We start from the raw sequence: 13,544 nt of genomic DNA, 5'->3' as shown, positions 1-13,544 counted from the left end.
ATGCGCTGAACAAGCGCTAAAACATCCTAAACCGCTGTATTCTCTGGCCTTCTCGCGCCGCCCACCTCCTCATATGTACCTTTTCGCTGCATCACCACCTAACCGTGACTTTAGCCCTCGACCAGCCGACTTGCGCCTCCCACCTACCTACCTGTACCTATCATTGCCCATCCCGTATCTGAGGTGACTGGTGTTAGATGCTCGCGTGCTGTTCGTCAGATGCCAATAACGGCTTCAGTTTAAAATCATCGTCATTGTCCATTTTTCGTCTTCCGCCTCTGTCCTTCCCAGCCATTGGTGTCATCGCTGACCTAATAACCCTGACGCTGACCCTCAGCAGTCAGTGCCTCAGTTTCGGGAGGGGACCTGGGGACCCGCGAGCCTGGGCAAGCAAAGCCTCTCCACCATCCATCTGTCCAAAGCGTCCATCCACCACTTCCCAAGGCTAACCTCCGAACCACCAACCGCCAACCCAACCGTCCGCTTGCCGCCGGCCGTACACAAATTCCACCAGACTGCCCGGCGCCCTCGTCTTGACGTGCGCGCCCCGTCCTCTCGCCTTGTTTCCCTCAACGAAGAACCCTCTCGTCACTTTTTGCCGCTCCGAACTGCGCCTCCGACCTGTCCCTCCTCCGCGGTACACCTCGCTCTTGATGAGCTCGACGCCGCTGCGAGACTGGTAGACCACCCTACGATGCCGGCCAACACCCACAAACCGGCTGCTCCCTCGCCGGCATCGCCCAGAAACACCGCCAAGTACACAAACAAGGATGGCTCCAAGTTCATCACCGTCCCCAAGGGCTCCGACTCGTCCTCCCAGCCTGCCACCCCGACGTTGCCTGCGACAAACGACCATTACCTGGCCTCCCAACCGCACCCTGGAGCTTCCGCTGCCGCCGCTCACGACCACGATGATGCTTCTGCCGTTGGCCCATCCGTTAATCGCAAAAAGCAGAAGCGCAGGCAAAAGGCCGCTGCAAAGGCTGCCGCGGAAAATGTTGTCAACGGCCACGGACCCGCCGCGCAGGGTCATGCTCATGCTCACCCTCATGCCGCCCATGCCCACACCCACATTCATGGACATGCTCGTGCTGCTCGACACGGCACCTCTTTTCCTCCACCGCCACCGCAACACGCAGACCTTATCGCGACCGATGGCGAAGACGACCGTCCCTACCCACCAGCGGGCCATCTGCATCAACACAACGGCGAGTCATCCAAGTCTAGGAAGAACCGCAAGAAGAAAAAGCAGAATGCTGCCCCGGACGCTGACGATAACTTCTCCTCCCTACCACTGGTGCCCGCCGAACCAGTGCGCGGGCCTGGCATGTCCAGAGACAAGATATGGAGTACCAGCAATCATGAGGAGCGTGAGCGGATCAAAGAATTCTGGCTTGGCCTCGGCGAGGAGGAGCGTAAGTCTCTCGTCAAAGTCGAGAAGGACGCTGTGTTGCGCAAAATGAAGGAGCAACAAAAACACACCTGCAGTTGCAGCGTTTGCGGCCGTAAGCGCAACGCCATAGAAGAGGAGTTGGAAGGCTTATACGACGCGTACTACGTTGAGCTTGAGCAGTTTGCCAACCAAGGAGAGGCTTCTGGCATGTTGAGCCCGGCTCATGAGCTTGCTATACGGTCGTCCCGCGGCCTACCGGCAGCTTACATGTCGCATCCAGTATCGCAAGCGGAAATTGTGGAACAAGAAGCCGACGACAACGATGACGACGAAGAGGACGATGAAGAGGGAGAGGAGATTGAAGAGGTGTACAGCGGAGACGAAGTGGATGACGACGAATATAGTGACGACGAACCTCCTGAAACTTTTCACAGTACGCACGAACGTGACGTGGCCGATTTCTTGACATTCGGCAACAGTCTTCAAGTCAAGGGTACGCAGACTCTCGAATTCTTCTTCCGGACATATGGTAACCTTGACCTAGGGGGAATACTCACCGTGGCGGATGATTTACTGAAGAATGACGGCAAGCGCTTCATCGAAATGATGGAGCAGCTTGCCGAGCGCCGCATGGCGCGCGAGGAAGATGCCCGAGAGCACTTTAACCGCGGCTTTGTTCATCCCAACGGCGCATACGCTGCTCCTTCTCACAGTCATCCTCCCGCTGAAGAGGAAGAGTACGAAGACGAGGAGGACGAGGAGGATGACTACGAGGACAGCCAGGACGAAGAGTATGAGGATGAAGAGGTATATTCCAGTTCTTCTGCCATGCCGTCGGCGTATCATACTGAGCACAGCCTCCAGGAGCAAATGACCGATACTCAGCGAATGGAAGAAGGTAGGAGGATGTTCCAAATATTCGCCGCTCGTATGTTTGAGCAGCGAGTTCTCTCTGCGTACAAGGAAAAGGTTGCCAAGGAACGCCAACAGAAGTTGCTCGAGGAACTGGAAGAGGAAAGCCGTCAAGAAAACGAGCAAAGGGCCAAGAAGGCCAAAAATGCGCAAAAGAAAAAGGACAAGGCTGTTCAGCGAAAACAAGCCATCGCCGAGGACAAGGCACGTAAGGAGGCCGAAAAGATTGCCGAGGACGCCGCTCGCATAGAAGCAGAGCAGCAGCGCGTTGCGCAGCAGAAGCAGAAGGCCGACGAGAAACGCCGCCTCAAGGAGGCGCAGCGAAGAGCAGAAGAAGAAGCTCGACTCAAGAAGGAAGCAGAACGGCTGCGGAAGATTCACGAGCAAAAAGAAAAGCAGGCTGAGCAGGAGCGCAAAGCCCGTGAGCTCAAGGAGCGCGAGAAGAAGGCCAAGGAGGAACAGCGCATAAGGGATAAGGAGGCCCGTGAGCAAAAGGATCGCGAAGCCCAGGAACGCAAGGAGAAGCAGGAGCGCGACAAGAAGGACAAGGAGGCGAGGGCTGCGAGGGCGCACAAGGAGGCGCAAGAGGCGAACGAAGCTAAAGCTAGAGCAAAGGCCGTGTCTGTCGCCACCGGACTGGTGCCGCCGCAGATCCAGCTGGCTAAACGCGGACAGCCACCACAGCAGCCGTCCGCGCTTGTACCGGCAACGGCCGTCCTGCCTCACCACCCACCGAACCCGGCCGTCTTTGTATCACCCAAAGTCCCCGTGGCGACGCCGGTGATGCCCAAGTCTGTGGCACCAACGCCTGTGCGACAGCACGTCCCGTCCCAGCAGCACGATCCCGCCGCCTTTTCGACGGCGTCACCCAGCTTGTCGCCGCGATCCAGCTCGGCCGTGCACATGAGCCCGGGCAGCATCGGCCAGGAGCGCAAGCTGAGTTTCAGTGCCGGCCCCGGCATGACGTACTCTGTCTCGCCGCCGGGCATGCCGCCGACCTCGATGCTGTCAGCCGCATTCCACGCCAACCCAATTATGCAGCCGCCGCCCGGACTCCCTCACCACGCGCCGCCCGGGTTCCCCTCGCGCCTTCCCAACGACCCCGTATTTCCAGCCTTCCGCTCGAGCCCCAGCAGCATGATGATGGCACCACCCGGTATCAATGGACTGGCTGGTCGTGGTATGCCCGCGGGTGGTCCAATCGGACCCCCAGGATTCCACCAACCACTCATCGGCGACCAATTCCCGATTAACCAAGGTTATACCGGCATACCCAAGGACGCGCCGCCGCCGACGCACACCCGCCAGAGCTCTGGCCCCTTCGAAGCCATCGGCACCGCCCCCATGCCCATTGGACGACCAGCCCCAATCGGAAGACCGGGAAGTACCTCGCGTGACCGTCTCCGCTCCGGCGATGACGACACTCAGCACCTCGGTAGCAGCGTGCTGGTCGAAGACGATGAGCCTCTCCGATCGGTGGACCTTAATCCAGGCAGCCTCCGGACGCAGCCACTCGGTCCGCGCCTAAGCGGCTTCGCCGCGAGCGCGTTTATGGACAACGGCTTCTCCCGTGGCGGCCATAACCCCTGGACACCGACGCCCATATCTGCCAGCGGCCAGCACTTTCCGCCTCCAGGCTTTGGCAACCCCGGCTGGGGTGCGCCTCCTCTGCCCGGCATGTCCCCTATTAGCTTCGCGGTGAGTTCGCCCGCCGGCGGTGGCCTGCGCACCGTCTCACAGGCGTCGCGGCATATCGCGATTCGGCAGATGCTATGTGCAGCGTGCAAGACGCTCGCCGGCAGCAGTGATGCGGCCGCCGATGGCAGCGGCTTCGTGGACCTTGGCGCGCTGCGCAACCACGTCGAGAGCCAGTCCCAGGACCCGAGCATTACCGCCCAGGACCTGCTCAACCTCTGCGACACCGAAGGCAACGCCTCCAACGGTGGCGGCACGTTTGATGTGGTGCGGCGCGACAATGCCACCCACGCCGTGCGCTGGGTACCTGATGCCGTCGGCACGCCACTCGACGCGCTCCACGGCGGCGGTGCGGGCCTGTTCCGTCAACCACCCGGAGAGATTGGTAGCCCGCTGGTGGGATTTTCGACCGCGTCGATGCGGGGTCTCTAGCGTACGTCCCGCGTCGAAGACAGCGGCGGAGGAAGTAGTGACGCGGCTAGTGATGTGAGTCCCAGTCCGTCGCGCAGACCGAACCTCCTTCAGCGACTCGGCATCATGGAAGAAGGTCCGACGCCTTGAGCATAAGGGTTTCGCAAAGGGCCGCAATAAGAGGGTTGCAGAGCCTGTGCCGGACTTTCCGTGTTGGTTCTTGAAGAGGGAGAGGGTCAATGTTGTTTTGCTCGCGGTGGGTTTTCTTGTGCCTTGTTGACACTTGCATGGTTTCTTCTCGTTTCGGATTCCCTGTTTTCACTGTTGATAAACAGAGCATTATAAGTAGTCGATGCTTCACTTCTTGTCTGTCATGTCGACTTGTCTCGGCATCTCCTGTGCAATTTCTCTGTATATCTCTCTTGATATCTTTGACATCATCTTGAGGGCATGGATACTGTCCTCTCAGTCACCCGTGTAATAGACTTATGAGGTGCGAGCGCCGCATTCAATATACAGCCTGAAGAAAATTTGGGCAGCGAAAGCTGGTCCGTACTCGCGTGATGTAGAAGTAGGGCAGGGCGTGACCCAGTGACGCGCTTGTACGACAGTGCGTCATGCTAGAAAGTGCAACCATCACCGGCACGGGAAGTTGTGTGTCATGTTTTTTTATGCAAGAAACGGCAAAACTAGGTTATGGTATCCCGAGTCGCTGTCCATCGTGGGGCAAATCCAAAATCAAGCAGAGCAAAACTACCAACACCGTAATGACAAAATTGACCGGCGTCGTTCTTTTCCAAGAGAACATGCTTACATGCCTACATTTCCGCGATTATCCTTCCATACCACATCCCCTCTACATGTTTGGGGCTATCCCCCCGTAGGTCTCATTTTTGTTGATGAAAAAAAAATTGAAACTCCATAAATAGCAAAACGTCGGCAGCGCAGTGTCGTACCGTTTAGTGAGGCTGGCTGTCGCCAAAGGGGTTGCCGCTACCGCTGCCCTGGGTCTGGTACTCGGTCTGCTGCTGCTGGGCCATGAGAGGCGCGCGGACCTCATCGGCGCGCTTCTTCTTGGTAGCGGCACGCGCGAGCGCAGTAGCCTCGGCGCGGGCATTCATCTTCTTTTGCGCGCGGCTCTCGGCGCACGACATGAAGATGAGGAAGCTGATGCCGGCGAGAATAATGACGGAAAAGACAATGGCAATGATGATGCCGCCAATGTCGAGCTTGTCGATCTTGGCCATGCAAATGTCCTTGCCGTTGGGGTCCTCGGTGCAGAGCCAGCCGGAGCGGCACGACTTGGAGGTGACGGGGGCCTGCGAGCAGGGCATCGAGGTGCCCGAGACGACGCCCGGGCAGACTTTTTGGTTCTGCACCTCGGTGGTGAAGCAGTCATCGCCCTGGACGTTTGTTCGGGCGGCGACCATGGCCAGCGGGTTGGGGGCGGGCGTGATGACGGCGGTGAAGGTCTCCTGGCGGCGGCGGAGCTCGCTTTCGGCTTGGAGCTGGTCGCAGCGCGCGAGGACGTGGCGGGCCTCGCGGGCGGCGTCGTCGGCGGAGCAGTCGGCGGCAACGTAGCAGGCTTCGAGCGCGTCGGTGGACGACGAGGAGGACAGCTGGGAGAAGCAGGCAGAGAGGGCGGCGGGGGAGCCGCAGGCGGAAAGGGAGGCGAGGAGAGACGAGTGCGCGCGGAGGCAGGCGTCAGGCGAGGAGGAGCCGGGGATGACGGAGGCGGCGGCACCGACGGCCAACGCGAGGATGGCGAAGCGCATGGTTGCGGTTCTTGTGAGGCGCGGTAAAAGAGATGGAGAGGCTCGGATTCGAGTGATTTTTTTTTTTTGCTAAAGGAGATCAGCAGTGAAGAAGCGATGATCGGCGACAGAAAAATTGGGCGCTGTTCGCACGAAGGGAAACTGGCGTAAAAGGGGGTTGGTGGCTTGCAACACCGTTTGGTGTGGGCAGGCAGACGGGTGAGAATGCAGAGATGAGACAAAGAGCAAAAAATAACGTCAAAAAAAAGGGGGGGATGCTAGGAGAAGAAGTTGAGATGGGCGTTGGCAGGAGGTCAAGAGGACGAGGAGAGGGAACAAAGCTGACAGAGGGAGCAAAAATAGCACCAACTAACGAGGGAACGTGGCCAGGGGTTCGTGGTTTCGGGGTCGAGAGAGAGAGAGCCTTGTCGTGATGGGCCAGGCGAGGCTGTGGCTGGTGTGCAGGCAGGCTCGTCGACGGAAGATGCCTTGGCGGTGTCCCGGGGGGGCGAGTGTGGCTGTACCAGGTACGCTAAAAAACGGCCGGGGAAAACTGGTGCAGCGTCAAGGGAGAGAAGTGTGTTGGATTTTTTTACAGATCTGTTTCCTGAGCGAGGACAAATTGCTGGGAAATTGGGGGTTTGATTGGGCATATATCGGACCGGGCGTTGGGTGAGACGGATAACGGGCTGCGTGAAGCTGTCGGCAGCGCCCAAGTAGTTATCGTTTTTTTTCCTTCTGAGCCACTTGAACAGGGGTTGGGGTCGAGGTGGGGACTGGCAGGCTGGGCTATTTTTAGGCGTCAGACATGGGGTTTACTGCAAGTTGTGCGGGCAGAAAAAAAAAGAACAAGTAACTTTGTACAGAGTAAAAGACGGGTCTGGGGAAACTATGTGCCATGCAATTTGTACAGATGTGTTTATTGAATCATTGGGCAGATGGTGATCATTGCGCGTCTGGAGTTACCTTTGTCTTGCGGAGAGGCTGGTAGGCAAACGCGTGCCTCGTTGGCGTGACGGGGCTGGAATGCAATACCTCGATGCATGACGGGGGAGAACAATTGACCAAACAAGCGGGCTATAAACTGAGGAAAGAGGTCATTTCACCGGTACGTCTCCAGCGAAGCGAAGTGAATAATAAGAAGAAAATAAATCAAAAGAACGAGTCTGGCAGGAAACCATTGACTAAAGTGAGTCGATGGGGTTACATCAGTACGACGGACGATAGACCAATTGAGCTTGCTAAATACCGAAAGCAGCAGCAATATGACGCACGAATCAAGAAAACCCGATCAACTACACAGATATATCTATTCATCAGCCCTACACCCACGCGCCCATCCCCGTGTGTCCACCGGCTACCGTATCCAGCATGGCTCTGAACTGTAACCGGTTCATGCGTTGCGTTGCGTCGCCCATGCCAACGTCATCGCCCAGCCCTGACTCTGACCTTGCTGTCATCATCCATCATGCCGGTTTAAACTCTTTCTCCTCTTCATAGTTTCCATCTCCAAAACGCAATACAACCAAACCAACCATGCCTCTTGTCCTACCGAACCAAAACCCCAACGGCTCCTCCAAGACAGAGGAGTGGCAGAACAAACTCGTCGGCAAGACGGTCAACGAGACGGCGACGACAGAGACAGTACGTACCAACTTACGGCCTGGCGGTGGATGGGGAATCAAGCTGGACGACTAACGCGGGGGCGGATAGAACTTTTGCAAGCGCGATTTGCCCGAGCAGGTGCGCATTATTGAGCCGGGTATGATGATTACCAAAGATCTCCGAGAGGATAGACTCAATATTCATGTGGAAAAGGATGGCGTTGTGACGCACGTCTACCATGGTTAGAGAGGTAGCTCGGTGGACGAGGCCTAACGGCGAGCGGCCACTCATCGCCACCGGCATCAAAAATATACAAAAGGAGGTCTTTTAAAAAATCAGTAGATTCTCAAATGACCAATTTTCAATTTTTCAATTTGTTTCAATTTCATCGCGTGTCATCGCTGTCACCGTCATTCTGCCGTGAACCCCGCCGCGGGGCAGTTGTACTTTTCCCTTGCCCCTCCAGTCGCTTGACCCCGCCATCCAGCTTCTCTCTACGCAAAACATCACAGCCACCCGCCATCATGTTTAAGAAAGAGTACGTCTTGCCGCCTCCATCAGCATGAATTCCTCCCCTGACTGCCTCCAAACAACCTCCCTCCCCTCCGACGCCACGTCGCGCGATATCCCGCTAACATCTGCCCAGCCTCCAAACCGCTCCCAAGCAAAAACTCAAGTCGTCTGTGCAGCGCTCGCTGCGCCAGTCCCTCCTGACCACCTACCCGCTGCTCACCCCGCACATTGACGAGGTGCTGCCGAAAAAGGCCTCGCTGTCGTCGATCAAGCTGCCCGACCGCAACACGCTCTACGTCGTCGACTCGGTCACGCCCCTGTTCTTCCAGCAGGACGCCGCCGGCCTGGTGCCGCACCTGCGCCTTGTGCACCGCTTCCCCCGCGCGTTTCCCTCGGTCCGCATCGACCGCGGCGCTATCCGCTTCGTGCTGTCCGGCGCGACCCTCATGGCGCCGGGGCTGACGTCCGCGGGCGGCCGCCTGCCGCCTGACGGTAGCCCCAAGGGCCTCGAGGAGGGCAAGGAGCTCGAGCAGCACGTGGACGAGGACGGGCGGTGGAGCAGGGAGTTGGTCAAGGGAGAACCGGTCGTCATCATGGCCGAGGGAAAGGAGGAGGCGTGCGCTGTGGGATTCTTGGTCGAGGGCACGGCCGAGGTCAAGGCCAAGGGCAAGGGGCCGGTCGTCGAGGAGGCTCATTTTCTGGGTGATGGTCTGTGGAATCTGGTCCTGGATTAAGTAGGGGTCAACCTTGTGCCGGGGCAAAACCAACATTGTATATATACATTATTGCATGACACGGGGTTGTGGAGTTGGGGACAAACATACATCGGTGTGGAAAACGAGACAAGCAAGCAGCTCAGATGTGTTCAAGGCTACGTGATGAGGAAGTAAACGGGCCTCGAAACTTGATATAGTATGTGCGTAGTGACTGGCAGAAGAAGTGAAGAATTTATTGTAGCCATTCAATGCTAATCTAATGTACAGTTGGAGCGAAGCAACATTTGGAGCATAACACGCCATTCAGCAATGAGCAACCCATCCGTGAGCAACTTCCAGAAAACTAAGCAAGTCATTAATCATGTCCTTCATATATCATGCAAAACCTTCATATATCGTACGTCGCCTCCCAAAAAATCGTCTTACGGACCCTCCGCCGCAGCAGTGGCACCACGCGGCGCAGCCGGCATTCCGTCCACCGCAGCCCCCTCAGTCGCCTGCACTATGCGATCCTGGTCCGCGTTCGCCTGCGCGGCCTCCTCCTGGCTGCGAAAGAATAAGTTGAGGACGTCCGGCACGTCTGCGATCCAGTCATAGTCCAAGCAGCCGGCGAGGCGGAACCAGCGCAGCCACCAGTCGTGGTAGTCGACCTCCTCCGGGACGACGCGCAGGCGGGCGGCAAGGTCGATCTGGGCGGCAAACTCGTCGCAGAACTCGGCCGTCAGCGCGGGCCACAGGTCGCGCGGGACGGCGAGCGCGTACAGCTGGACGAGCTCGGCGGGCGCGAGACACGCCTGCAGGGCCGGGGGCGCGCGCCGGGCGACGCGCCACGCGCGCACAATGTCCTCGGAGCGGTGCACAAAGTAGTGGTGGTCCATGACGCCCTGCGCGTCGGGCCGGTGCGGGTTGCGGTACAGCACGCGCCGCGCGACGAACCGCCGCACGCTCGCCACCAGCTTGAACACCTCGCGGTCCATGCCCCAGTCGTGCGCCTGCCGCGCGGCGAGCGCCAGCTTGACCAGGCTCAGGCCGGGCTCGGTGCCGTCGAAGCCCGCCGGGCTGATGAGCGCCTCGAGCACGAGCGCGAAAATGGCGGGGTCAATCGTCGTGGACAGCACCCAGCCGTGCGCCGGCCGCTCGAGGCTGAGCAGCAGTTGCCAGTGCGGGTACCGAAGCAGCAGGTCCACGGGGCAGAAGAATGTGCGGCCACCGACCGTGAAAGGCTCGAACCGGCTTGGCACGAGTTAGCGAGGGGGCGAGGAGCAAAAGGGAGCAAGGGGGAACGTTACCCGCTGAGCCAGGAGCCGTTGACGACGCGGGAGCCAGCGAAGCTAGGGAAGCGGTCCTAGGAAGCGTTAGTGGTGGGTTGACACCAGGATATTGGACTGGTGCAAGACGTACATCGCCGGGTAGTTCGTGCTCTACCTGCTCGCCGCTGCGAGCCGCAAGCGCGTTGCGGTGAAACGGCGTAAACGCGAGCTGCGGAAACACCTCGTCCTCGGCGGCGCGCGGCTGGTACAGCGGCGGTGCGCTGGACGTCATGGGCGGGTTGTAGCTCGACGCCGGCACGGCAAACAGTCCGTTGAACTCGTACGGGGGCGAGTCGGTCGTCGCGACATGGCCGCTGACCAGGGGCGCAAAGACGGGCGGCGGCGCGGCGTCGGTGCCGGTAATGGGTATGCCGGCTTCCAAGTAGGCAATGGCGGTGCTTGATGGCTGCGTGCTTTCCGAGCTGTGCGTCTGCTGCTCGCCGGTGGTCTGCGATCCTAGTAGTGCGAGCGAGACCGGCGGCGGCGAGCTGCTGCTGCTGCTGCTGCTGCCCTCGCGGGCCGTGACGGCGTGCGTGCTGCTCGTCAGGGACGCGGCGGCTGCTACGCCCGCAGGTGCGCAAGCAGAGGTCGTCGGAGCATCGGGCGACTCGATCTTACCGGGTACCGAGGCTGTGCACGGCGCGGGCAATGATTCTTGGCAGGAGGAGCTGTGGCGGGTGCGCGAGCGGGCGAGGAGGCCCCGGACGGTGCGCCGGCTGAGGTACGGCATGGCGGTGAGACGGAAGAAGCAATGGTGCGTTTTTTTGTCTGTTTCGAATTCTTTAGCAAGAAATGGCTACAAAACAGGGAATTGGACGCGGATAGGAATGAGGAGTGTTCTGCCTTCGCAACGATGGCTCGAAAGGGCGAGGAGAAGCGAAACGGAGGCAGAAGGATTTTATATCCATGGCGAGAACAGGGCAAGGTGATGAAAGCGAGAGATGAATGGTGGTAGATTCGTTGCTATTGTAAGAATACAAACCCATTGTGGAAGCGCATTGTGGCTGCCATTGAAGCTGCAGGGTTTGGCTGTTGTGAATCGTGTATTGTCGGATGCAGGTTGGGTGGCTGGGCCAATTTGCAAAAGTGAAGCTCAAAAAACCAACCCATACATTCCCCTCCCCCCTTCCCAACAATAGCGCCGCCCATTGCCCATTTCCCACCCATCTCTCACTTGCCCTTCAGACAAGCCCCGACCCTTGCTCATGCCCCTCGCACCGTGCCCATCAGACTCGCATACTTGAGCGAGTTGAGCGTCGCGGTACGATGCACCGTCGCCGGCGACACCGTCACCACCATGCCCGCACCACCGCCCCCGTGGCGAGCAGCGTCGCCCAGAGTCTCGCGCAAGACCATGGTCAGCGGCGACGCGCGGTACGGCACGCGCGGCTTGTTCGCGGCCCACGCCCGCATCACTTCCTTGAGCGCCAGTAAATCCGCGTTGATCTGCCTTGCTTCCTGCCTCTCCGCAGGCGTCTGCGCCGTGCCGGCCATGTTGTTGTTGCCGTCCTGCTGGTACTCGGCGCCAGCGAGGTCGACAAAGACCATTCTGCCTCCCAAGCATGCGGCCTTGTCCGTGCCGTTGCGGATGGCGTCGACGTGGGCTTCCGCTTCGGCCACGCGCGCTTCACAGGCAGCCTTTTCAGCATCCACCGCATCAATCAGGGCCTGGTTGACCACGTACCCCGGGTTCGGCCGGTACGTGCCGTCGGCGTCTCGCAGCACGCCCTTGGTCTGCTCGGCCACGGCGACGTCGGTCGCGCGCTTCCCGACGGGCACCAGCTCCGACTGGCGGTCGACGACGGCGGCGCGCGCCGCGATGAGCGGCGCGTTGACGATTTCCAGCTCCAGCACCGCGTGCGTGCGCGAGCTCTGGTCGTGGACGGACGAGGCGCCGACGGCGCGGCGCGCGAGCGCGTCGCGCAGCGTGTCGCGCAGCTCGGCCAAGCTCCAGCACGGCCGCTTGACAATGGGCCGCACCCGCACCTTGCCGTCTGCGAGCGTCTCCGTCTCCCCGCGGATATGCACCTTGCCGTCGGGGCCCTCGCGGATATGGCACTTGGTGCCGTCATTTAGCAGGTCAAACGCGGCCTTTTGCCGGAGCTCAAACACGGCGAGGCCAATCGCCAGCTCGGGGTGGCCCTCGTCTCCGCGGGCGTTGAGCGTCGCAATGTGCGCAAAGAGCTCCTCCGCGGCCGCCAGGCACAGACCTGGTCCGGATTCGTCCTGGTAGCCGACGACGGTGTGCGTCTTGCCGCTGCCGGAATGGCCGTAGGCAAAGACGCTGTGGCAGCCGCCGGCGAGCACCCGAGGCACGGCGGGCTGCGCGACGGCGGTGTAGGCGGCCGCGTTGGAGGTGTCACCGGACAGGACCCGAGTAAAGGCAGAGGCGCTGGTCCACGGCTTGTCGGAGGGTGCGAGGCCGCGGTCGATGGTGATGGCGAGACGAGCCGAGGACGGGTCGGCGCGGGAGGTGTGGGTGACGCTGCCAGAGACAGTCTCGGCGCCGACAAGGGGGCGCCAGCGGACAAAGACGTCCATGATGAGAGGTTGAGAAGGATGACGATGTGAATGTGGTGTTGGGGGCAGGGAGGTGGCTTATAAGTCGTGGTGGAGATGATTTATTCAGCTGCCTGATCTTGGCCAGGCAACCGTTGTTGACAATCAGGCACGAATAAATTGACCTTAAGCTGGCATTGAACGCACTGAACGTTTATCAACTGAGGATGATGCAAAGTAGAAATGTTCTGATTTTCTCTTGTTGCGTTCTGTGCGCTGGTTGCGTGTGTTTGTGAGCGCAGTTGGTTCTCGGTCCGGTTGCGTGATGGGCTTGACGAATAATGGAAACCATGAATCTGATTCGTTTAGTGCATTCCTTTTTATGTTTTCGGACAACATATGTCTTTTGCACAATACTGACTAGCTATGGCTTGTCTGTCACAGTTCCCTGTACACTCGTCCATGGCTTCTACTGCACGGCCACTTCCAGTATCGTCTCCAAACCGTCCTCGTCATCCCACTGCTCGCCCACCTTTTCAAACCCATATCCCCGCAGCACGCCCATTGACGCGCTATTGTCCGGCTGAATCGTCACCCGCACCACCTTGACGCGCGGATCCGCCCGCGCCACATCCAGCAGGACGCGCAGCGCCGCCCGCGCGTGTCCCCGCCGCCGGCACGCCGGGTCGATCCCGTACCCGACCTCGACCATGCCGCGCTCCTCGTCCGGCGGCCC

General features: G+C 59.6%; 6 protein-coding genes across 6 annotated transcripts; 2 read left to right on the top strand and 4 right to left on the bottom strand.

Moving 5' to 3' along the window:
* Positions 1 to 694: 694 nt before the first annotated feature.
* Positions 695 to 4,432, top strand: CCM_00664 (stress response protein nst1; the record flags this gene model as incomplete). The annotated part of the gene is made up of 1 exon (XM_006665823.1): positions 695 to 4,432. The coding sequence occupies one exon, from the start codon at positions 695 to 697 to the stop codon at positions 4,430 to 4,432; it is 3,738 nt and encodes a 1,245-aa protein (XP_006665886.1).
* Positions 4,433 to 5,370: 938 nt separating this feature from the next.
* On the bottom strand, positions 5,371 to 6,186 carry CCM_00663 (uncharacterized protein; the record flags this gene model as incomplete). Its single annotated transcript, XM_006665822.1, has 1 exon — positions 5,371 to 6,186. One exon carries the CDS (start codon positions 6,184 to 6,186, stop codon positions 5,371 to 5,373), a length of 816 nt encoding a protein of 271 aa, XP_006665885.1.
* A 69-nt stretch (positions 6,187 to 6,255) lies between these two features.
* Positions 6,256 to 7,210, bottom strand: CCM_00662 (uncharacterized protein; the record flags this gene model as incomplete). Its single annotated transcript, XM_006665821.1, has 3 exons — positions 6,256 to 6,327; positions 6,540 to 6,718; positions 7,132 to 7,210. 3 exons carry the CDS (start codon positions 7,208 to 7,210, stop codon positions 6,256 to 6,258), a joined length of 330 nt encoding a protein of 109 aa, XP_006665884.1.
* Positions 7,211 to 8,294: 1,084 nt separating this feature from the next.
* CCM_00661 (PUA RNA binding domain protein, putative) lies at positions 8,295 to 9,017 on the top strand (the record flags this gene model as incomplete). The annotated part of the gene is made up of 2 exons (XM_006665820.1): positions 8,295 to 8,308; positions 8,417 to 9,017. 2 exons carry the CDS (start codon positions 8,295 to 8,297, stop codon positions 9,015 to 9,017), a joined length of 615 nt encoding a protein of 204 aa, XP_006665883.1.
* A 404-nt stretch (positions 9,018 to 9,421) lies between these two features.
* On the bottom strand, positions 9,422 to 11,039 carry CCM_00660 (uncharacterized protein; the record flags this gene model as incomplete). Its single annotated transcript, XM_006665819.1, has 3 exons — positions 9,422 to 10,232; positions 10,289 to 10,344; positions 10,401 to 11,039. The coding sequence occupies 3 exons, from the start codon at positions 11,037 to 11,039 to the stop codon at positions 9,422 to 9,424; spliced, it is 1,506 nt and encodes a 501-aa protein (XP_006665882.1).
* A 473-nt stretch (positions 11,040 to 11,512) lies between these two features.
* CCM_00659 (kinesin family protein) lies at positions 11,513 to 12,850 on the bottom strand (the record flags this gene model as incomplete). The annotated part of the gene is made up of 1 exon (XM_006665818.1): positions 11,513 to 12,850. The coding sequence occupies one exon, from the start codon at positions 12,848 to 12,850 to the stop codon at positions 11,513 to 11,515; it is 1,338 nt and encodes a 445-aa protein (XP_006665881.1).
* Between the last annotated feature and the right edge of the window lie 694 nt (positions 12,851 to 13,544).

Source organism: Cordyceps militaris, assembly GCF_000225605.1.
Source record: "Cordyceps militaris CM01 unplaced genomic scaffold CCM_S00001, whole genome shotgun sequence".
Classification (NCBI taxonomy): Eukaryota; Fungi; Ascomycota; class Sordariomycetes; order Hypocreales; family Cordycipitaceae; genus Cordyceps; species Cordyceps militaris.
This window is presented reverse-complemented; position numbering and strand designations above follow the sequence as displayed.